Source organism: Elephas maximus, chromosome 3 (genome assembly GCF_024166365.1).
Source record: "Elephas maximus indicus isolate mEleMax1 chromosome 3, mEleMax1 primary haplotype, whole genome shotgun sequence".
NCBI lineage: Eukaryota > Metazoa > Chordata > Mammalia > Proboscidea > Elephantidae > Elephas > Elephas maximus.
Window position 1 is genome coordinate 85,530,818 of NC_064821.1, and position 25,645 is coordinate 85,556,462.

The 25,645-nt window shown below is 44.9% G+C and overlaps 1 protein-coding gene across 1 annotated transcript; it reads left to right on the forward strand.

The window, feature by feature from the left end:
* The first annotated feature begins 11,602 nt into the window (after positions 1-11,602).
* MPL (MPL proto-oncogene, thrombopoietin receptor) lies at positions 11,603-25,240 on the forward strand. Its single transcript, XM_049879020.1, has 12 exons — positions 11,603-11,704; positions 11,855-11,987; positions 12,298-12,476; positions 13,054-13,352; positions 13,769-13,931; positions 14,188-14,314; positions 19,103-19,284; positions 19,445-19,587; positions 22,309-22,468; positions 22,683-22,779; positions 24,633-24,720; positions 24,919-25,240. Exons 1-12 carry the CDS (start codon positions 11,626-11,628, stop codon positions 25,171-25,173), a joined length of 1,905 nt encoding a protein of 634 aa, XP_049734977.1. The 5' UTR covers positions 11,603-11,625; the 3' UTR covers positions 25,174-25,240.
* Positions 25,241-25,645: the final 405 nt, after the last annotated feature.

Consider the following 25,645-nt stretch of genomic DNA (forward strand, 5'->3'; position numbering starts at 1 on the left):
CTATAGGGTTTCCAATGCTGTAAATCTTTATGCGAGCAGACTGCCACATCTTTCTCCCACAGACCAGCTGGTGGGTTTGAACTGCTGAACTTTCAGTTAGTGGCTGAGCACTTTAACCACTGTGCCACCAGGGCTCCTATACCAACCCTAATAGGTAGGTATTATTATTATCATCCCCATTTTACAGATAAAAAAACAGGCTCAGAGAGGCTAACTAACTTGGTCAAAGTCACACAGTTAGTAAGTGGCAGAGCTGGGATTCAAACCTAGGTGTTCCGGCTCCAGACTCCATCGTTAGCCACAAAACTATGCTGCTTCTCTGGGACACTGGGAAAGGGCCAGATTTGAGTATAATACACTTTCAGATTCAACACAAATACACTGCTCACATGCTGAGTGCTAGGTCCTGGGCTGAGGGCACCTTCCCTCAACAGAAGATCCCCACATTCTGGCTGTGATACCAAAGGACCCAGAGCCCCACTATAGGCAAGGCAGCAAACTGCTGGTGCAAAGCCATCACAGATTCTCAGCCTCACCTATCCCACACCAGGTCTAGCTTCAGCTTACTGCTTCACTCTATAGCCTTATTCTCACAGATGACCTGGGTTGGGGAGGGCAGTGGTTGGAGCAAGAGACCAGCCCAGCAGCACAAGCTTGTTTCCAAAGAAATGATGGAAAGGGAAAAGGCTGAGGCACATATCTCAAAGCCTCATTAGGCAGGCAGCTGGGGAAGGCAAACTTGCTCTTTTTATCCGAAAGGTCTTGCTGCAGGCTGCCATGGCTGCAAAAACGGAACTCCCACCAGTCAGCCCTGAGTCATTCCCCTCAGCCCCCAAGGAAGGGGTAATTTCCTGCATGGTCCTCCGGGCAGCTCAGGCTCCACCCACAGGCTGTGCATCCTCTTATCTCGCCCCAGGCCTTCTTCCCAGGGTGGGCCAACCAGAGTCTGCCTATAGTGGGGCTGGTCCTCATGTTTCCTCATCTGGCCTTAGATTCGGGCTTTGGAGACAGCCTGGCAGCCTAAGGTAGAGTAGCTCAGGAGCCAGGATGTCTTGCAGGGGGCAGAAGACAGAAGGCTGACCAAATTGGTCCCCTGCAGCTCTCCCTGTCAGGATTAAAATCCACAGCCATCAAGTTGATTCCAACTCATAGTAACCCTATAGGACAGGGTAGAACTGCCCCATGGAGTTTCCAAGTCTATAAATCTTTACGGAAGCAGACTGCCACATCTTTCTCCCTCAGGCGGGCTGGTGGGTTTGAGCTGCCGATCTGTTAGCAGCTGAATGCTTAACCACTGCACCACCAGAGCTCCTCTTACATACAGTTAGAGGATAAGAAAAGAACCCCCCCACACCCCGCCCCAGGAAATAGTGACTTGGAGACTGGTCTTGAATCACAAAGAAATTTCCAACAGGCAAAGTTGGGAAGGTTTTGTGTGTGGGGAAGCAATGGAAACAATGTCATGTGGCAGGAAAGGGGATTGAGTTTGGGGAATAGTGACTGGAGCATCTTAGGGGTGGGGAGGTGCGGGGGGCGGTGAGATTCCAGGAATGAGAAGTTGTAAAGGTGGGAAGGATTTTGTGTTCCAGCATGGAGAGATGGGTCTTGGTACAAAGGATAAGGAGGAGCTATAAAAGGATTTTAAGCAGGGAAAGAATAAAAGCAAATTTGAGCTTCAGACAAAGCACTGATTAAGAAGATACCACTTGTCAATTCTTATGGGATCCGGATTTTCTGGAGCCATGGAGACTGGATGAACCCCTAAAACTACTGCCTTGAGATAATCTTTAAACCTTAAACCAAAAAAAACCTCTGAAGTCTTCTTAAAACCAAACAATAGTTCAGCTTAACGAGTAAAGAGTGTCTGCCTTGAGCACTGTACTCTTTTAAGCTCTGTCTATATGGGATCAAATGGACAACAGCAACTCAAAAGATTAGATAGTAAACTTAGGGGGTAGTGAGTTTATGTTAATGGGGGAGGAGCAACTTGGAATGGGAGGGTGAGAATGGCTGCACAACTTGAACAATGTAACCAATGTCACTGAATTGTACATGTAGAAATTGTTGAGTCCGTGTATGTTCGGCTATGTATATTCTCAACAACAACAAAAATAACATAAATTGTATATATATATTTAAAAAGAAGATAACACTTGTCAACCATCAGACTAAAACAATACTGACAAAGGTGTGGGAAGAATATGGTGCTCTAAAACATAGCTAGAGGCGCCATGGAGTCATTTTTTTTTGGAACTTTTTTTTAATTGAAAATTTTATAGCTACTTTTTTTTATTGTGATTTAAGTGAAAGTTTACAATACAAGTTAATTTCTCCTTCAAAAATTTATACACATATTGTTTTATGACATTAGTTGCAATCCCCACAATGTGACAGCACACTCCCCCCTTCCACCCTGTGTTCCCTGTGTCCTATGGACCAGTTCCCATCCCTTTTTGCCTTTTCATCCTGCTTTTGGACAGGAGCCACGTATTTGGTCTCATATATCTGATTGAACTAAGAAGCACACTCCTCAGGTTTATTATTTTTGTTTTGTAGTCCTGTCTAATCTTTGTCTGAAGAGTGGGCTTTGGGAATCATTTCAGTTCTGGGTTAACAGTGTATCTGGGGCCCAGCGTTTTGGGGCCATAGAGTCATTTTGACAAGAAGTTAGGCAATGTTGGGAAAGAAAGAAATGGGGAGCTACAATACGCTAGTGCCTAGAGCTATTTGCCTAACTGGCTCAACATGGCAGGTGATGGTAAATCTGGAGAGATGAGAAGATAAAGGGCAAGAGCACCCACTCTCAAGAACCGATTCTGCACATTTCTTTCCAACTCAGTGTTCAGTGACATCATGTAGGTAGCTTGAGATTGGCCATGTGGAGTATTTATACCACAGAAAGGAGAAAATGTTACAAAACAAGGCTCTCCCCCTCCCCCCCAGAGAGACAGTTTAACAGCACATCACTGCCTAAGCCAATCCTCAACCAGCGAGTCCTTGAGCTCTATGAGCAATGGCTGCACAGAGAACAAACACAAGCCAGGGTTTGGGCCTTATATCCATCCCAACAGGAAAGCCTAGGCCTCCTTAGCTGGGCTGGACCTTAAAGAACCTTCAGAATTCCTTGGCCAAAGTAGGCAGGGACTTAACTAAGTAGTACCATTTCCCCTAGATCTGTCCCAGTTCCTGCCTGGTTTTCCAAAGAAGTAAAGAATTGAGGAAGGTACCCTTTTCAACTGTGTGGAAATGGAGAAAAATGGAAAACTGATAAGGACAGGAAGCAGAATCCCTCCCACACAGCAGCAGAGAGCTCCCATCTCAACTCTGACAATCAGAGACAAGCCCCATGTGGTTTCTGCACTCATAACCACTGTTACACTGTCTCCCTATAGAAGTCACAGGACTTGGTAAAGACATGGATGAAGGTCTGGAGGAAAAATGAAGATTAACTCTCAGGTTTCAGGCTTAGATATCCAGGTAGCCTACGGTGAAATGCAGAACAAAGGAAAGGAAGGTCAAATGGGCATATGGCAACTTGAACAAATAGAAAGAAAACAGCAAAAGAAGTACTTGGGCACTACAAGAAACCAAATAATAAAAATTAAAGCAGAATTAAATGAAATAGAGAACAGAAAAACAATTGAAAGAGTTAACAAGACCAAAAGCTGGTTCTCTGAAAAGATCAATAAAATCAATAAACCACTGGCCAAACTGACAAAAGAAAAACAGAAGAGGAAGCAAATAACCTGAATAAGAAATGAGATGGGTGATATCACAACAGACCCAACTGCAATTAAAGGAATCATAACAGAATACTATGAAAAATTATACTCTAACAAATTTGAAAACCTTCAGGAAATGGACAAATTTCTAGAAACACACTACCTACCTAAACTAACACAAACGGAGGTAGAACAAATAAATAAACCTATAACAAAAGAAGGAATTGAAAAGGTAATTTAAAAGCTCCCAACAAAAAAAAGCCCTGGCCCGGACGGCTTCACTGGAGAATTCCACCAAACTTTCAGAGGAGAGTTAACACCACTACTACTTAAAGGTATTTCAGAGCACAGAAAAAGATGGAACACTCCCAAACTCATTCTGTGAAGCCAGCATAACTCTGATACCAAAACCAGGTAAAGACACCACAAAAAAAAGAAAATTACAGACCAACATCCCTCATGAACTTAGACACAAAAAATTCTCAACAAAATTCTAGCCAATAGAATTCAACAACATAGCAAAAAAATAATTCACCATGACCAAGTGGGATTTGTATCAGGTATGCAGGGATGGTTTAACATTAGAAAACCAATCAATGTAATCCATCATATAAATAAAACAAAAGACAATAACCATATGATCTTATCAATTGATGCAGAAAAGGCATTTGACAATTCATGATAAAAAAAACTCTCAGCAAAATAGGAATAGATAGGAAATTCATCAACATAATAAAGGGCATTTATACAAAGCCAACAGCCAACATCATCCTAAATGGAGACAGTCTGAAAGCATTCCCCTTGAGAATGGGAACCAGACAAGGGTGCCCTTTATTACGCCACTTTTGTTCAACATTGTGCTGGAGGTCCTAGCCAGAGCAATTAGGCTAGAAAAAGAAATAAAGAGCATCCAGATTGGTAAGGAAGAAGTAAAAGTACCCCTATTTGCAGATGATATGATCTGACACACAGAAAACTACTAGAACTAATAGAAGGTTTCAGTGAAGTATCAGGTTATGAGATAAATATACAAAAATCAGTTGGATTCCTCTAAACCAGCAAAGAGAACATCGAAGAAGAAATCACCAAATCAATACCATTTACAATACAGCCCAAGAAGACAAAATACTTAGGAATAAATCTAAAGAGAGACATAAAAGACCTATACAAAGAAAACTATAAGACACTACTGCAAGTATCCAAAAGAGACTTACATAAGTGGAAAAACATACCTTGCTCATGGATAGGAAGAGTCAACATTATAAAATGTCTACTCTACCCGATAGAGTAGATACAATAGATACAATGCAACCCCGATCCAAACTCCGATGGCATTTTTTAATGAGATGGAGAAACAAATCACCAACTTCATATGGAAAGGGAAGAGGTCCCAGATAAGTAAAGCATTACTGAAAAAGAAGAACAAAGTGGGAGACCTCACTGCACCTGATTTTAGAAGCTATTATACCACCACAGTATTCAAAACATTCTGGTACTGTTACAACAACAGACACATAGACCAATGGAACAGAATTGAGAATCCAGACATAAATTCACCCACCTATGAGCAGCTCATATTTGACAAAGGCCCTAAGTCCATTAAATAGGGAAAAGACAGTCTTTTTAACAAATGGTGCTGGCATAACTGAATATCCATTCTGCAAAAAAATGAGACAAGACCCATACCTCATACCATGCACAATAACTAACTCAAAATGGATCAAAGGCCTAAATATAAAATCTGAAACAATAAAGATCATGGAAGAAAAAATAGCGACAACGCTAGGGGCCCTAATACATGGCATAAACAGTATACAAAACATTACTAACAATGCACAAACACAAGATGAGAAACTAGATAACTGGGAGCTTCTAAAAATCAAACATCCGTGCTCATCCAAAGACTTCACCAAAGAGTAAAAAGACAACCTACATACTGGGGAAAAATGTTTGGCTACTACAGACCTGATCAGCATCTAATCTCTAAAATCTACAAGATACTGTAAAACCTAACAAGAAACAGACAAATAGCCCAATTAAAAAATGGGCAAAGGATATGAACAGGCACTTCACCAATGAAGACATTCAGGCTGCTAACAGATACATGAGGAAACGCTCAGGATCATTAGCCATCAGAGAAATGAAAATCAAAACTACTATGAGATACCATCTGACCCCAACAATGCTGTCATTAATCCAAAAAACACAAAATAATAAATATTGGAGAGGTTGTGGAGAGACTGGAACACTTATACACCGCTGGTGGGAATGTAAAATGGTACAGCCACTTTGGAAATGGATTTGGCACTTCCTTAGAAAGCTAAAAATAGAAGTACCATACAATCCAGCAATCCCATTCCTTGGAATATATCCTAGAGAAATAAGAGCCCACACGTGAATAGATATATGCATACCTATGTTCATTGCAGCACTGTTTACAATAGCAAAAAGATGGAAACAACCAAGGCCCCCATCAACGGATGAATGGATAAACAAATTATGGCATAGTCTCAAAATGGAATACTATGCAATGATAAAGAACAACAGTGAATCCATGAAACATCTCATAACATGGATGAATCTGGAAGGCATTAAACTGAGTGAAATAAGTTGCAAAAGGACAAATATTGTAGGTGAGGAGTGAGCTTCTTGGCACAAGTAGACACATGGACTATGGTGGCAACTCCTGCCTGGAGGCGAGATGAGAAGGCAGAGGGGGACAGGAGCTGGATGAATAGGCGCAGGGAATACAGGGTGGAGAGGAGGAGTGTGCTGTCTCATTACAGGGAGAGCCGCTAAGAGTACATAGCAAGGTGTGTATAAGTTTTTGTATGAGAGACTGACTTGATTTGTAAACTTTCACTTAAAGGACAATAAAAACAAAAAAGGACAAATATTGTAGGAGACCACTATTATAAGAACTCAAGAAAAGGTTTAAACATAGAAGAAAACATTCTTTGATAGTTACAAGGGTCGGGGAGGAGGGAGATGGGTATTCACTAATTAGATTAATGGCCATCTAAGATTAGATTAATTAATTAGGGGCCATCTAAGATGCATCAATTGGTCTCAACCCACCTGGAGCAAAGGAAAATGAAGAACCAAAGACATGAGGAAAATATGAACCTGAGAGAAAGAAAGAGCCACATAAGCCAGAGACTCCATCAGCCTGAGACCAGAAGAACTAGATGGTACCTGGCTACCACCAATGACTGCCCTGACATGGAACACAACAGAGAATCCCTGATGGAGCAGGAGAAAAGTGGGGTGCAGAACTCAAATTCTAGTAAAAACACAGACTTAATGGTCTGACTGAGGCTGGAGGAACCCCAGAGGTCATGGCCCTTGGACACTCTGCCAGCCCAAAACTAAAACCATTCCCAAAGCCAACTCTTCAGACAAAGATTAGACTGGACTATGAGACATAACATGATACTGCTGAGGAGTGTACTTCTTAGCTCAAGTAGACACATGAGACTATGTGGGCAGCTCCTGTCTGGAGGTGAGATGAGAAGGCAGAGGGAGACAGGAGCTGGTTGAATGGACACAGGAAATACAGGGTGGAGAGAAGGAGTGGGCTGTCACATTGTGGGGAGAGCAGCTAAAGTCGCATAACAATGTGTGTATAAGTTTTTGTATGAGAAACTGACTTGAATTGTAAACTTTCACTTACAGCAGAATGAAAAAAAAGGGAGGGGGATATGGGAGTTAGTGATAGTTCTACCTGGGATTTGGTGAGTTGGAAATGCCTATGGAACAACAAGGAGCCCTGGTGGCATTATGGTTAAGCACTTGGCTGCTACCCAGAAGGTCTTTGGTTCAAACCCACCAGCTGCTCTGCAGGACTTGGTGATCTGCTCCCATAAGGATTACAGCCTAGGAAACCCTATGGAGCAGTTCTACTCTGTCCTGTAGGGTCGCTATGAGTCAGAATCGCCTCGATGGCACGCAACAACAATGTGGAACTACAGAGATGTCCAATAAGTAACTGAGGGTTTGGAGTTCAAGAGAGTAGTCAGATCTGGGAAGTTATTGGCATATAGAGAAATTAAAGCCATGAGATTTCTCAGGCATTATAAAGGGCTAAGCAAAGATACCTGTTGTTGTTGTTAGGTGCCATCAAGTTGGTTCCAACTCATAGCGACCCTATGTACAGCAGAATGAAACACTACCCAGTCCTGTGCCACCCTCACAATCCTTGCTATGCTTGAGCCCATTGTTGCAGCCACTGTGTCGATCCATCTCGCAGGGAATCTTCCTCTTTTTCACTGATCCTCTACACCTAGGGACACTTAGGGAGTAGCAACTCTTAAAAAGGAACCACAGAAGGCAACCGAGAGGGAATATTCTAAGAGGTAGGAGGAAACCAAGGAGCCCTCGTGGTGCAACAGTTAAGAGCTGAGCTGCAAACCAAAAGGTTGGCTGTTCTAACCCACCCAGCAGCTCTGAGGGAGGAAGGCCTATTGATCTGCTCCCATCAATATTACAGCCTAGAAAACCCTATGGGATAGTTCTACTCTGTCACATAGGGTCACTGTTGTGGATTGGATTGAATAGTGTCCTCAAAAAATGTGTGTCAACTTGGCTAGGCCATGATTCCCAGTATTGTGTGCTGGTCCACCATTTTGTCATCTAATGTGATTTTCCCATGTGTTGTAAATCCTACCTCTATGATGTTAATAAGGCAGGATTAGAGACATACATGTTAATGAGGCAGGACACAATCTACAAGATTAGGTTGTGTCTTGAGCCAATCTCTTTCAAGATAAAAAAGAAAGAAGCAAGCAGAGATACGGGGGGCTGTCATTATCACCAAGCAAGAAGAGGCAGGAGCATGTATCCTTTGGACCTGGGGTCCCTGGGCTAAGAAGCTCCTAGACCAAGGGAAGACTGATGACAAGGACCTTCGTCCAGAACCGACGGACAGAGAAAGGCTTCTCCTGGAACTGACGCCATGAATTCAGACTTCTGGACTACTAGACTCTGGGAGAATAAACTTCTGTTTGTTGAAGCCACCCATTTGTGGTATTTCTGTTATAGCAGCACTGGATAACTAAGACAGTCACTATGAGTCAAAATGGACTCGATTGCACCTAACAACAGGGAAACCAGTGGAATTTTATGTGGTAGAACTCGAGGAAGGAGAAGAATGCCAAACGCTGCAAAAAGGGTGGGTAAGACAAGGATTGAGATGAGAGACACGAATATTTTGTGGCTAGTTGAGAGTGAAGAAGAAAGTGGTAGGAGATAAGATTGAAGTAGGCAGATACTACATCAGGCACCACCTTGCATGCTGTTAGGAGGCATTTGGCTTTTATTCTAAGTGCAATGGAAACCTTTGGAGGGTTTTAAGCAGGGGAGTGAAAAAAAATCTGATTTGTATTTTTAAAATATCACTGTATTGTGTGGAGGATGGACAAAAAGGAGTAAGAGTAGAGACAGGGACGTCAGTTAAGAAGCTCATTGCAGTATCCAAAACTTGGACTAGGATGGTGGCAGTGGAGGTGGTAAAAAGTGTTCAGATCCAGCGTACATTTTTTTAAGAAAATCTGATAGGACTTTGCTAATGAATTGAAGGTAGGGTAAGAGAGAGGAAACAAGGAGTTTTGAGGTTTTGGTTTGATCAACTGAGTAGATGGTGGTTCCACTTACAGAGGTAGACAAGACTAGAGAAAAAACGGGTTTGGGGGGACTAAAATCCAGAGTTTTATTCTGGCCATCTTAAGTATAAAATGCCCATTAGACTTGCAAGTGGAGACCCTCAGTAGGCAGTTGGCTATTGTGATGGTTAATGTTATATGTCCACTTGGCTAGGCCATGATTCTCAGTATTATGTAATTATCCTTCACTTTGTGATCTGATGTTAAGGGGATTTTCCTTGGGGGTGTGGCCTGTATCCAATATATATGAATGTTCTGCCAAAGCTCTCACTCTCTTGATCCTGCACCTGACTCAGCATCATCTGACCTCTGGTTCTTGGGACATGAGCCAGCAGCCTGCTGCCTGACTTGCAGATTTTGGGATTTGCCAGCTCCAGCAACCATGTGAGCCAGCAGCCTACCACCTGACCTGCCAATTTTGGGTTCGTCAGCTCCTGCAACCACATGAGTCAGGAGAAGCTTCCTCCAGCCTGACACCTGACCCACAGATCTGGGACTTGCCAGCCTCCATAACTGTATGAGCCACTTCCTTGAAATAAATGTCTCTCTCTATATATATTTATATACATATGCTTCACTGGTTTTGCTCCTCTAGACAACCCAGCCTGAGACAGCTATCTACATCTGGGGGCCAGGGGAGAAGTCACAGCTGGAGATACTAATTTTGAAGTCATCAGCATATACATAGCACCCAAAGTCATGAGAATGCATGAATATTAAAGTTGCTTTTCCCCTCTCACTTGATCTGAAAGAAGGTTGGATGGTCCTTGATGGAGGGAAGGTGAATGGAGGGAGGGTTAAAGGCACTACCGTTGGGCAGAGGAAGCTGGTCCTGGTAACCTGTGAGCTAGACAGCTCCTGGCTCAGAGACTTCTTGCAGAAAAATGGCACCAGTGAAATGAAGACTTCACAGTAGGACTCAAGGATTTCCATCTATATCCCCCCACCAAAAAAAAAAAAATCTTTTTCTCGTTCTCTCTTAGTAAAATTAATTCAGAAGGAAGAGAGAAAGGTGGTATTGAGGACAGTTAAAATGTAGAGCCAGCAATGAGATTCCCAGCTGAGGACTGAGAGAATAAATGTGGGGGTTAATATGGCTCTGCACCCCCTCCAAGAATCAAAACTACTGAGAGGTGGCATAAATAGCCACCCACAGTTACGGAAAGCAGGGGTTCAGAGATCATACCCACTATTCTGTTGCTAATGTGAAGATGAGCACAAGCTGGAGAGCTTAGACCAACCTTTCCTTGGTTCTGAGCAAATAAGATAAAACCACTGAAGACCAGGGCTTCTCAAATTTTAATATGCATTTGAATCACCTAGGGATTTTGCTAAAATGCAGATTCTGATTTAGTAGGTCTGGGGCGGGGCCTAAGGTTCTGCATTTCTAACAAGCTCCCAGATAATTCTGTTACTTCTGGTCTGTGGACCACACTTTGAGTAGTGAGGCACTAGAGGCAGCTGTGAAGGCCACCCACAATGGAGGGGGCATATCCAATTCCAGGGAGAACGTGTTTACTTATGCACAAAGTCACAGAACTTATTAAAGTGGAAATGCCTATCATTTTGCCGTGGTTGTGAGGCAGACAGTCATTTCTTGGCAAATTACATCTTCCAGCAGCATAGCATAGTTGTTAAACCCTTGAGTCCTGAAGTTTGACCTCCTATACCTCACCTTTAGTAAGTATGTGATCTTGGACAAATCTTTTAACTTCTCTGCACCTCCTTTCCTCATCTCTATAATGGGAGTAATAAGACTTCCGTGAGGATTAGCTGAGTCAATAGATATAAAGTAATTAACACAGGCAGCAAATTAAGTGCTCAGTAAATATTGCTATGCTTGTTGATATTATACCCTTCTACTGTAGTTACAGGGTCACTATGAGTCGGAATTGACTCGACGGCAACAGGTTTGTTTGTTTTTTGACTATAGTTAATGTAGACACGCATAGAGGCTTATTCTCTTCCTTTTGATGCATGGTCAAAAATGTAACCTCCATCTCCCTCCCACCAAAAGGTCCATGTCCTCCCTTGCAAATTCTTCCTACCCTCCTGCTCACTCCCCCTCCCCTGTCCCCTGGCCCCAGTGTGGTCTGGATGGGCCCCACAGGGGCAGGGGCAGGGACAGGGACAGGACGTGGGGCTGTATCTGACAGGAACCTGAGGGGCTGGCCCGGGAGGGGATTGGGGCCCGGCTTCCTGAGGGGAGGATGGGCTAAGGCAGGCACACTGTGCCGGAGAAGATGCCCTCCTGGGCCCTCTTCATGGTCACCTCCTGCCTCCTCCTGGCCCCCCAAAACCTGGCCCAAGTCACCAGTCAAGGTGAGCTGTGTGGAGGGTGGAGATCACCTATGCCCAGGAAGAGGGATCTCTGGGAGGGGATGCAGAGTAGGAGACTCCCACTGGTCCCCTACTCCTGATCATGAGTATGCCTGGGAGGATCTAGAGCCCAACTCACCAGCTGTTCCCCAGATGTTGCTTTGCTGGCCTCGGACAAAGAGCTCCTGAACTGTTTCTCCCAAACATTTGAGGACCTCACCTGCTTCTGGGATGAGGAAGAGGCAGCACCCAGTGGGACATACCAGCTGCTGTATGCCTACCCAGGGTATGTACTGGGCATGCCCCATTCTCCATATATCTGTCCCTGTACTCACTTCAGCTGAGTCCCACTCCAGTATCCTCCATCTCTGTGGCCCTATCAAGTACATGCCCTAGGTAGCCACTTTATGAACAGATGTGCTTTGGTTGTGTGTGGACCCCAGCTCAAACTCCTACATAACCCCTAACAACACCTATCCCAGGCACTGAGAAGAAAAATGTCAGTAGTTGAGACAGAAGTTGGACATGAGTCCAGAACTGGGTCCTTAGGGCTGAGCATGATGGCTGTGTAGGTAGGACTTCTCCTATGCCAACAGGGAGAAGCCCCGAGCCTGTCCCCTGAGTTCTCAGAGTGTGTCCCCCTTTGGAACCCGGTACGTGTGCCAGTTTCCAGTCCAGGATGATATACGCCTCTTTTTCCCGCTGCACCTCTGGGTGAAGAATGTGTTCCTGAACCAGAATCTGACCAAGCGGGTGCTCTATGTGGATAATGTGGGTAAGGGCCTGTCATCCTGGTCTCTCTACTTGCTGCCTTCCTCCCTCCTCTCCCCCCATGTCCAGCTCCTAGAATCTGACTGGCCTATGCTCTTTAAGGACAACATGGGTGCCCCCCATTACCAGATCCCCAGAGGAACCTCAAGACCGCCTACCATCCCTCCCTGCTTTGGCATCGAGAGCTAGACTTATCCCACGAATCATTTTGCACCAGACACACCCCAGGTCCTCCCCTCATTAATATATTCATTCACTCACCCAGTCAACAGGTATAGAATACCTACTATGTGCCAGGTACTTTGCTAGGTGCCAAGGATACAGAGATGAAAAGAAATCCCTGCTCTCAAAGAGCACAAAGTCCAACAAACCATTATGCTGCAATGAGGTCACTGTTCTCATGTGGAAAGAAGAACAACATAAGGAGGCTCTCTGCCCCAACCTCCAGGAAAGTTATGACCTGTGATGTTTTTGAACCCACAGGCTGTCCCCAATCCAGCCTCCAGCATGCGCTCCAAGTCCACAGGCTGAATCAGAGTGTAGAGCTTAGAGAGTCCTGACGTGTCCTGTCTTGCCCTCAGGCCGGCCAGCTCCCCCCAGTATCATCAAGGCCATGGGCGGGAGCCAGCCAGGGGAACTTCAGATCAGCTGGGAGGCCCCAGCTCCTGAAATCAGTGATTTCCTGAGACATGAGCTCCGCTATGGCCCCAAGGATCCCAGGAACTTCACTGGTCCCACAGTCATGCAGCTGCTCTCCACAGAAACCTGTTGCCCAGCTCTGCGGAGACCAAACCCAGCACCAGCTCTGGAACAGCCTCCATGTGCCTGGCCCACAATGCCCCAACAGGATGGATCAGAGCAGACCTCCCCAACTAGAGAAGTATCCTAGGCTTCTTCTGCTCCATCACCTATCCTCTGCCCCCAATTTTGCCCAGGAAAGAAAGGCTATACTTTGGGCATTCCAGGCTGGGTTGGCTCTTGGGGAATTAGTACAGGTTCTGATTAGCCTTCAGGAGCTAGCCTTATTTAGGGGTCTCCCACATTGGGCCATTCACACTGAACAAACACGAGGGCCGTCAAGCCTTCAAATTAATGGAAACTTCCCTAAAATGCCCTGGATGCCAGGCATTTTACACCCCAAATCCACTAACCTAGCCCCCAGTCTATGTGCATACCGATCTAGTGAGGAGCTGAGATTCTCTCCACAGGGATGCTGTGGGCTTCAGACATAAGAGATGAAGGCTGTCTTGACTGAGAGACAGGCCCAGGTTCTGAGGCTGGGATTCTCTTCCCAAGGCTCCATCTATGACAATGATGGATGGAAGCTGCCTCATCTCAGGGCTCCAGCCTGGCAACTCATACTGGCTCCAACTGCGCAGCCAGCCTGATGGTGTCTCCCTCCAAGGCTCTTGGGGTTCCTGGTCCTTTCCTGTGACGGTAGACCTGCCCAAGGATGCAGGTGAGTCAACAAAGGAATGGGGAGATGGGAAGGAGATATAAAAGACCTCTAGGGAGGACTGGGCTGGATATGGAGTCTCTGGGAACCATGGTCCTTCCTGATGACCTCAAACTTGCCACTGGGCAGGATGAGCTATGTGCAGGGAGAGAAGAGAGAATAGGACCGAATGTTCCAGGTTATAGGTGGAAAAATTATCTGGATACTCTATAGAGGAGAGGCATATGTTCCCTGATGGGACTTTCTTCTTTAATCTCAGTGGAAATTGGACTCCGATGCTTCACATTGGACCTGAAGAATGTTACTTGTCAGTGGCAGCAACAGGACTATGCTAACTCCCAAGGCTTCTTCTACCACAGCAGGGCTCGATGCTGCCCCAGCAACAGGTGAGAGTTGAGCTGCTGATTGAACCTGATGTCATGGGAGACAGTCACAGTCTTGCAGAAAGAAAGAAGAGATTGTTCTTGGTTCTCTTCACCCCAAACCAAATGACTTTGGTCCTCTGTCCCCAAACCATCAGCCTCTGTGGTCTATCTATGCTCTCATCCTCCAATAGGTATTTTATCGTCTCAAGCTTTCTCCATTCCCCCCAGGAATGCCTTGGTTTAGTTCAGCCTTAATTATGTCACCTGGATCATTGCAACAGCCTACAGTCTCATTCAACTCCAACTTGTCCCAATGCTGCTGACAGAGTGATCTTTATTAAACTCAAGCTTAGCATGATTTTGTAAAACTCTAATTTTGCATGGTCTTTCCTACTCAAATATATACTGCAACTTCCTATTATCTATCAAATCCAATCAAAACTTAGCTTGATCTTCAAGAATTTCCATCAAACACCTCATTGATCCTTCACCTTCTCCATATCCAATCCATACCAAGTCCTATTGATTTTAACTATTAAATAGCTCTAGAACCTGTCAATTTTTCTCCCTCGCTGATATCACCATAGTTTAAGCCACTGTCATCTCTCATTTGGATTACTGTAAAGACTCTTTAAATCCTGAATCCTCTAAACCATTCTCCTCTCCACGTAGGAGCTGGAGTGATCTTTTAAAATTGTAAAAATGAACATAATACCCCCTGCTTAAAAAACTTCAGTAGCTTTCCTTTGATCTTAGGATAAAGAAAAAATCCTGAAAGACTCAGCTCCTACTTATGTCTTCAGCTTAACCTTATAGTGTGCTGTACTTTACTCTTTATGCTCCAGCCATAGCCTTCTTTGGTGCCCTCATTACTACCATATTCCTTCCTGCCTCCGGTCTTTGCATGTGCTATTTACCCAGCCCTAGGGAGGACTGGGCTGGATATGGAGTCTCTGGGAACCATGTCTCTGGGTCCTATTCTCTCTTCTCTCCCTGAACATAGCTCATCCTGCCCAGTGGCAAGTTTGAGGTCATCAACTTCTACTCATCCTTCAGATCTCAGCTCAAGTATCACTTTCTCAGGGACCCCCATTAGGTCAAATTGCACTATTAAACATTCTTATTGTACCATGTACCTCTCTTCTTTGTTAAGTACTTATTATAGTTACAATTTTACATTTACTTTATGTGATTATTTGATTGACAATAAAATTCTGTCTCAGAACTCTGGTTGAGAAAGGCTCATCTGACTATCTGATCCACTAAGGCCTTCCCCCCCATAAAAAACCAAGCCCATTTCCATCGAGTTGATTCCAACTCATAGTGGCCTTATATGGCAGAGCAGAGCTTCCCCATAGGGTTTCCAAGACTATAATCTTTACGGAAGCAGACTGCCACTTCTTTCTCCTGTGGAACAGCTGGTGAGTTCTAACTGCTGACCTTTTGGTTAGCAGCCGAGCACTTAACCACCAAGCCACCAGGGCTCCTTCATTAGGGCAAAGTCAGTGTCTATTTTTATTCATCAATGTATTCCTACTTACCACAGTGCCTGGAACACAGCAGGTGCCCAGTAAAAAATTGTTGAATTAACAAATAATGAAATGAACACTATTAACAGTTTTCATGTCCTTCTATTTTTTCTATGTGTTTATATATGTTTTTTTTTTTTTTTATTGGAGCCCTGGAGTCCTGATGGCATAGTGGTTAAGCGTTCAGCTGCTAGCCCAAAGGTCAGCAATTTGAATCCAACAGCCACCCCTTGGAAACCCTATGGGGCAGTTCTACTCTATCCTATAGGGTTGCTATGAGTCAGAATCGACTCAACGGTAGCGGGTTTGGTTTTGTTTTTTATACACAATATTTAAGGAGCCCTTATGGCGCAACAGTTAAGCGCTTGGGTATAAACCGAAAGGTCGAAGGTTTGAACTCATCCTGTGGCTCCAAGGAGAAAGACGTGGCGATCTGCTTCTGTAAAGATTATAGCCAAGAAAACTCTATGGGACAGTTCTACTCTGTTACGTGGGGTCACTGTGAGTCTAAATCGATTCAACAGTACCTAACAACAGCATATACAATATTTATTTTAACATAAATTGAATCATGTTATATGTATGGGTTTGTTAACATACGTTTTTACTTTAAAATGTTTGAAGATCATTACAAAAAGATGTAATTCATTCTTTTTAATAACTGCATAGATTTCCAGAGCATAGAGATGCCATGAATAAATAAAATGTGGCAAAACTGAAGTCATCCTTTCCCCTACCAAAACCTGCCCCTCCTCTTACTCTCCTCCACCCTACCATCAACTCCATTTTCCAGGCGTGAAACATGGAAATCACCCTGAACTTCTCCCATTCTTAAACCCTCCAGGTCCAGTCTAAAACAGTCTTGTCATTTCCTACCACTTCAATATCTTATGAATCCATCCATTTCCTTCTATTCCCGTTGCCACCACCTTATTTTCAGACCTCATCACTTTACACATGGAAAACCACAACAGTGTCCTAATGGCTTTCTCTGTGTGTAGTTTCCCCTCACAAATCCTTTCTATAAACTGCAACTAGAGTGATCTTCCTAAAGTCCAAAGTGAATTATGACACTTCCCTACTTAAAATCCTTAAATGTATCCATAATTACTGCAAAATTAACTTCAGGCTCCTTGGAAAGGCCACAGGCATCCCTGAAAGAGTCAGTAGTCTTACATTTATCATTAGCCACTATTCCCCACCACTTAGACTGTCCCCAAAGCACCATTCTCTCTTATCTGTGCACAATCATGTGCCTGGGATGCCTGTTTGTCCCTTCCACCTATCCTATTGCTAACCCAAGACTCAGTCTAGGCACTGCCTTGTCCAGGAAGCATGCCCTGACCCCCTTGATCTGAGTTAGATACTCCTCCTTGATGCTCCCAAACCAGCCTGTACACATCACAGTAGAATGTCATCATCTTTTTCTATCTTTCCCACCAAAGTGAGAGCTCCTTGAAGATTACTCTTCAATATGCTTGTAGGGCCTAGTACAGTGCCTGGCACATAGTAGCAATTATTGATCAGATAAATGGGTAAACACATAAATACATGAAGTGATAAATAATTTTAGTGATGAAGAACCACTTAGGGACTATAATTAGGACAGAGTCAGGATTCATATATTGAATTAACAAGTATTGAGGGTTACTCTGTGCCACTGGGGCTAGACTGACAAATAAAACAGAAAAGATTCCAGCACTGTTGGGTTTAACTTTTAGTGGGGGTGGGGGAGAGAAAAAAGAAACAAAGGAATGACATTATATGATAAAGACTAGTGGAAGGGTGACCAAACCCAAAAAACTCATTGCTGTCGAGTCCATTCCAACTCATAACAACTCTTTAGAGCAAAGTAGAACTGCCCAATAGGGTTCCCAAGGCTATAATCTTACAAAAGCAGATTACCACATCTTTCTCCCACAGAGCAGCTGATGAGTTTGAACCAATGTCCTTTCAGTTAGCAACCAAGTGCTTAACCACTGCACCACCAGGGCTCCTAGTGGGTGGGGGGAGCTGATTTAGACTGAGTTGTCAGGAAAGCCTCACCAGCGACAGGACAGTGAGCTGACACCTAAATGGCAAGAAAGAACCAACACATGAAGATCTAGGATCAGAGCAGTCCAAAGCAAAGACAAAGTGCATTTTGCATATTTGTGGCACAGAAAGAAGGCCCATGTGGATGAAGGGTGTTGACCTGGCATGAGAATTGTAGATGAGAATGGCAAGGGAAGGAGAAGCCAAATATTATAGAGCCCTACAGGCTTTGGGAGGGAGCCCTGGTGGCGCAGCGCTTAAGCGTTCATCTGCTAGCCAGTAGGTCAGTAGTTCCAACCCATCAGCTGCTCCTGGGAAACCCTAGGCGGCAGTTCTACTTGGTCCTATAGGGTCGCTATGAGTCAGAATTGACTCAAGGGCAACAGATTTGGTTTTTGGTTTATAGGCTTTGGAAAGGAATTTGGATTTTTATTCTAACTGGGATGGAATTTTAGCCATCAGAGGATTTTAAGCAGAAGAGTGGCATATGATTTTACATTTTTAAAAGTTACGTTTCTCGGAAAAATTATAAAGAAGTAAGAGTACAAACAATTTATACTCTTAGGAATTTGCCTTAATCCAGGCAAGAGATAATGGTGGTTTCATTAAAAGAAATGGACAGATTCATGATATACTCTGGACATTATCAGATCAACACATTTGGAAGCAAATTCTGGTAGCAGTGCAGAGGGCAGATTGAAGGGAGTGGCAAAAACAGAAGCAAAAAAGCAAGTTAGGAGAAATCACAACAATCTGATAGAGAAATAGCATACAGGAGTGAGTGAGAGGGCTACTGTGTGAGAACAAATTAAAACCATACGGATAATTTTGCCCAAAAGATGAAGGATTTTTAATCCTTGAAACAGTCCCGTGAGGTAGGTATTATTAACCCATTTTACAAACAAGGAAACTGGGGCAGAGATAAATTAAGTAATTTGCCCAGAGTTATATACACCAATGAGCCAAGATCTAAACTCTGTAGCCCATGCTATTTTCACGTATCATGCTTGCTCTTTCCTCAAGCGGAAGAGGCTGGACACCAAAGCAGACTTCAGAAACAAAACAGTACGAAATGGAGACAGAGGGAAAGACTTCCCATCATCCAATTCATGGGGCTGATTCCCATTAATTCAAAGGATAAGTTGGATTATAATCTATGAAGGCCATAGCACCTGTGGGATAGGGGATTATCAGGATTAGCTCTGGGACATGCCTGATTCAATGACTCTGTGGGAATCGTTCTTAGGTACCCCACCTGGGAAAAGTGTGAAGAGGAGAAAACAAATGCAGGATTGCAGCCTCCCCAGTTCTCCCGCTGCCACTTCAAGTCACAAAATGGCAGTGTTATTCACATCCTTGTGGAGGTGACTACAGCCCAGGGTGCTGTTCACAGCTATCTGGGCTCCCCTTTCTGGATCCACCAGGCTGGTAAGAATTTTCTTTCCAATCCTCTCACATAGTTCTCACCCCCACCAAATTGCCCCCATGCCCAGGATTCCCAACTCTGACACTTCTGGCCCATGGCCCTGGTGGCATGATGCCTCATGCACAGAAGGGCTTAAGCCAGTCCCTGCTGATGTCCCTGTAGTGCTCATCCCCACCCCAAACTTGCACTGGAGGGAGGTTTCCAGTGGGCATCTGGAATTGGAATGGCAGCACCCTTCATCCTGGGCAGCCCAAGAGACCTGCTATCAACTCCGATATACTGGAGAAAGCCATCAGGACTGGAAGGTATGGTCAAGGGTCAAATGCCCACAGGCCTTACTACTCAGAGTATTCCTGAGTTTCACCAGGTCTCTTATCAGGAGTGAAGCTGCCTATGTATCTATGTCTAGGCTTGTATATCTACATTTATCTGATTCAACTGATAACTTTGCTCTCTCTTTGGCATCTGACACTGCTGGCTACTCCCAATTAATGTTTTTCTTCTCTTTGCCCTTTCCCTTTGCCAGAGTCTCTCCTGATTCTCTTCCTGCCTCTTTGGCTGCTTTTCTCGTTCTCATTTCTTAGATCCTCCTTTCCCACTCTTCTTTAATATGTTATGCTTCCTAGAGTTCCATCCTGGGCTCTTTTATCCGCTAGATAAATAAACATGTTCTCCCTAGGTGAATGCTTCAGCTTCCTTGGTTTTAATGACTACACATGAATGATCTTAAATTTACCATTCCAATCCCCTTAGGGAAAGTAACTTACATACTACTGGCAAATTACCTAAACGTTTGAAGTCTCAGTTCCCTCACTGTGAAATGAGCATAAAGCTACCTACTTTACAGAATTATAAAACCAAAAAAAACCAAACCCAGTGCCGTCGAGTTGATTCCGACTCATAGCGACCCTATAGGACAGAGTAGAACTGCCCCATAGAGTTTCCAAGGAGCGCGTGGTAGATTCAAACTGCCTACCCTTTGGTTAGCAGCCATAGCACTTAACCACTATGCCCCCAGGGTTTCCTGAAAATTAAATATATAAATTGCTAGCATACTGGCTGACATACAGAAGGTGCTGAACACAAACTAGTTAAATATTTCTCTACCTCTATTCTCATTTGCCACATATATATCTCCAACTTCTCATCAGACAGCTCTACCTAAAAGTCCCCTAAGCATCTCAGGTTCAGTGTATCCAAAACTGAACTCGCCTTTCCCCAAAAACTTATTTTTATTGAGATATACATAAATGCACAGCTGATTAATTTGTGTATGGGTATACATCCATGTAACCACTATGCAGATCAAGATATAGATTTCCAGCACCTCAGAGACTTCCTCATGTCCCCAACTGTCATCACTCCCCAAAGTCTGACATCTGTTATCATCGATTAGTTTTAACTATAGTTAAACTTTATATAAATAGAACTATACACCATTTCTTCCCCAAACTTACTTCTCTGTTCCCTGTCACTGACAATGGTATGACCACTTACCAAGTTACCCAAGTCTGGAATTATCCTTGACTCTTCTTCCCTTTTCTTTATCCTTTCCTCTAATTACCAACACATAAGTTGAGTTTATTGTACTAACAGTCCTCAAATCCCTACTACCACTGCTTTAGCCTCATCATTCACCATCTGGCCTGCCCATTCTATGCTCTTACCACACCGAACTACTCACTGTAACCCCCAATCAAGCAATTCAAGCAACATTAAATGCTCTCTTCTTTGTGCTCCCATGGTGCCTTGCTAATAACATTATTATTATATCACTAATTAATTGTTTCAGTTATTTACTTGGTTGGCTGTCTCCCTCATTAGACACATGAAAGACCATGTTTATCTTTTTTCCCAGTGCCTACTCCAATGTTTGGCATACTATATGCCGTTCATGTTCGCTAAATGATTAAGTTAATAAATCAAGCCTTGCTCCCTCTGCTTGGAATGTGTCTTCGCGCTGCCAGCACCTAGCACATTTCTAGCATTCTCTGCTGAATGAGAATTATTGGCAGCATGGTCTACATGGCTCTGAGAACCTGAAGTTCTGGTGAGAGTATCTCTGCCAGGACCTCTGTGACTTTCTGTCAGAGCGTACCTGTACCAGGATTTCTGTCATGGGTGTACTACATGAATGTGTGCCAGGATAAGTAGTTGTCTGTGAAAATAAGGTCTGCTTGTTAGGGTGTGTATCCTGGGGTGTTTGTCAGGCTAGGCGTGTTTCTCTCAGGTTGGGAGTCCTTCGGGAAGGGCAAAGGCCCCGTTTCTGCTGGATGCACGTTTTCCGTCAGTGAGGCTCTTTGTGTTGTTTGGTGCCGTCGAGTCGATTCTACTCACAGCAACCCTATGTACAACAGAACAAAACATTGCCCGGTCCTGCACCATCCTCCCAAACGTTGCTATGTTTGAGCTCATGGTTGCAACCACCGGTGTCAATCCATCTCATCGAGGGTCTTCCTTTTTTTCACTAGCCCTCTACTTTACCAAGCATGATGTCCTTCTCCACGGACTGGTCCCTCTGATGACATGTTCAAAGTATGTGAAGCGAAGTCTCCTCATCCTTGCTTTTAAGGAGCATTCTGGCTGTATTTCTTCCAAGACAGACTTGTTCATTCCTCTGGCAGTCTATGGTATATTCAGTATACTTCACCAACACCATAATTCAAAGGCATCAATTCTTCTTCAGTCTTTCTTATTCATTTTCCAGCTTTCCCATGCATATGCGGGACTGAGAATACCATGGCTTGGGTCAGGCACACCTTAGTCCTCTAGGTGACATCTCTGCTTTTCAACACTGTAAAGAGGTCTTTTGCAGATCTGCCCAATGCAATGCGTCTTTTGATTTCTTGACTGCTGCTTCCGTGGGCGTTGACTGTGGATCCAAGTAAAACGAAATCCTTAACTTTTCTTTGTAGGGATCCCTAATACCCGGGGAATTCAAAAGGGGAAGGATTTCGTTCAATCAGATGGCCCCGACGCCCACCCACCGGCCATCTGAGCACTCAGCGCGCTTCTCCTCTGCGCAGGTACTGGAAACGCCCCTCGGGGCCCAGGGAGAAACCTTGGAGCTACGCCCGCGATCTCGCTACCGGTTACAGCTGCGCGCCAGGCTCAACGGCCCCACCTACCAAGGGCCCTGGAGCGCCTGGTCCGACCCTGTGAGGGTGGAGACTGCCTCCGAGACGGGTGAGGGCGGCCGGCGAGCCGGTCTGCGGCTGCGCGAGTGGAGGGGCTCCCTCGCCGCAGCGAGGGGCGGGGCTCTGACCGGACCTGTCTGCGGTTGAGTTGACGTCCGCGGTGCCCAAGGGCGACGAGGGGCGGGGCTGGGGCAGGGTGTGACGGGCCTAGGGGTGGGGCTCAGGCCAGGGTCAGCCAAGGTCTGACCGTTTTTGCCCTACAGCCTGGATCTCCATGGTGACCGCTCTGCTCCTGGTGCTGGGCCTCAGCGCCCTCCTAAGCCTGCTCCTGCTGAGGTGGCAGTTTCCTGCCCACTACAGGTACCGCCCGGACCAGGCGGGAGATGGGGCCATGGTTCACACAGGGCCGGCGACCTTTAAACAAGTATGTCAGGATCAGTCTGTGACACTTTCTCCCAGGATAACCGCACGCGCACACCTATGGCTTCAGCCACTTCCTGCATGTCACACTGGCTCCTTACATGCCCACTGTACTGAATACCTCAAACGGCACTTCTGGCTCCTCATCTCAGTAACAGGGTCACTGTCCACCCTTCGTCCTGAACACGAAGGCACCTCCTTCCCCCCTCAGCCAATTAGCCATCAGGTCTGGTCATCCCACTTCTAAACCTTGCTCAAACAGTGGCCCCCTTTCTCAAGCCCTATAGACACTGCCTTAGCTCAGATCCTCTTCATTTCTCACCTGACTCAAGAAACAAAAGCTTTCCAGTTTAGCATACTGCCTCAATCCTCTTCTGCCTCCAATCCAGCCTCACATAGCCACTGGAACAATTTTTTTTTTTTTTTTTAATGTACACATGAACCTATCACTCCCCTGCTTAAATCCCTTGAACAGCTATCCAGGGCATTGTCCAGACTCTTTAAAATGACAAGGTTTTGCAAAATCTGGCCCCTGCCAGCATCTCCACTCCCTCCCACCCTGTGCATCAGCCTTGCCAAACTATTGATTTCCTCCACAAGTAAGATGGTTTTACTTCTCAGGGTCTTTGCACATAATATCCCCTCTGCCTGGAATACCCTCCCTGGATACCTAATACCTATTCATTTTAAATAACTCTTCACCAACTCTTAAACCTTTCCTGACCCTCCACATTGAACACTCTCCTTGTGGCCTCAATACAGACTTCTACCATAGTACCAGTAGCATTTTCCTTTACTTATTTCTTTAAGTCTTCCTTGTTATATCTTATTTGATCATTTTTAAGTATTTAGCATCATGCTAAAGGCCTGCCAAAAAACAGACCTTTAAGTAAATGTTATTACTGAATGACTCTTTTACGTGGGAAGACAAAGGCTGAGGAGAAATGTCGCTGGAGGTTATAAAAATGAAGGATAGATCTGTCCCACCTCAGTCCTTCAATTGTAGATCTAACAACAACAACAAAAAAAAAAAAATGGGAGGAGAAGATGAGAGGGGGAGGTCCTTCTCCTTAGTTAACCAATCAGATAAGCCTCTCCTCCTAACCCTGGAAAGATATAAGTAAGGTCACAAAAGAGGCCTGAAAAGTTCACCTAAAGTCCCTTCGTGTAGGAATATGAAACTAAAGAATTGGAAGTTCCCCCAATACACCTTAACCCATGCTCTTCCCAGATAGACCACCCTCCCCAGTAATTTAATAACAAGTCCCACTGGTTCCCTTGATTCATTCATCCTACTTGTTGCTTGAGCGCCTATTATGGGCTAGACACTGTTCTACACCCTATAAATGCAGCAATGAACAAATCTTTGCCCTGTGGAGCTTAAGTTCTAGTAGGGAGAAATGTATGTAACAATAAACATACAATAAGTCAACTGCTATAAAGAAAAATAAACCAGGGCAAAGAGATAGTTATGGGAAAGGGAAGTGGTACCATTTTAGACAGAGTAATCAGGGAAGGCCTCCCTGTCAGGTGAGGGAACAAAGTACGAAAGCCCTGAAGCAAGAATGTTTGAGGAAGCCCCACACCACCCTTTTATGACTCTCCCCTGCACTGTCTCCCGTTCCCCACCAGGGGTTTTCTTTTCACCTAGTGCTTCTTTATTTTAGTGCCTTGATTGTGCTTTTACCTCTCTAAGCCTTACCTGCCTACTTAACTGCCTCCACCTCCTCAGTGCCCTCCTCATCCCTCCCAACTCACTCCCATGACTCAGTCCTCTCTTCCTTCTCCCCAAGGAGCCTGAGGCATGCCCTGTGGCCCTCACTTCCAGACCTGCACCGGGTCCTAGGCCAGTACCTTAGGGAGACTGCAGCCCTGAGTCCAGTGAGTGCACTCTCCTTCCCACCCCTATCATCAGCCCTGCCTTGCCCCCGTGACAGCTGTTCCAGGACCCGTGCCCACTAGGTACCATCCCCAGGACCTTTCCCTAACCAAACCCTCCTTCCTATACAATCCACAATCCAGCCCCCTCTCCCATAGGACCCACTCTAATACAGACCCCTTTCCTCCCATCTCTCCCAGCCCAAGGCCGAAGTCTCAGATGCCTATGAAGAAGTGGAACCCAGCCTCCTTGAAATTCTACCTAAGTCTTTGGAGAGGACTCCCTTGCCCCTGTGTTCCTCCCAGGCCCAGATGGACTACCGAGGGCTGCAGCCTTCTTGTCTGGGGATCACTCCCCTTTCTGTGTCCCCAGCCATGGCTGAATCGGGGTCTTGCTGTACTACCCACATTGCCAACCATTCCTACTTACCACTAAGCTGTTGGCAGCAGCCCTGAGGGCAGCCTCACCCCCAGTACTCTGGATAGACCCAAACCCTCCAGTCCCCTCTGTGAACCTCCCCACTCCATCCCTAAACACAAACATCTCAGACCTGACCTCCATCCCTCTCTATCTACACTCATAGTTGTGCTTCATAACACTGATCATACTGCACTGCTGCTGACATAAATCCAGAACCCTCTCTCTGCAAGCAAAGTTCATTTAACTAAGCCCTTCTAACTGTTACCTCCTTTCGCCATTTTTTAATGCCAAACTCCTTGAAAAGAAGGAGCTTCTTCCCACTTACTCTTCAGACCACTTCAATTCGTTCCCCTACCACCACTTTGCTAATGAAACTGCTGAGGTAGTTTCACCTCACGCCTAATTTCAAGATCCAATAGGATCTTGTTAATCCTCAGTTTACTTGATCTCTGTGTCATTTGCCATAGTTGACTATTCATTTCTCCTTTAAATTCTCTCCTACCTTGG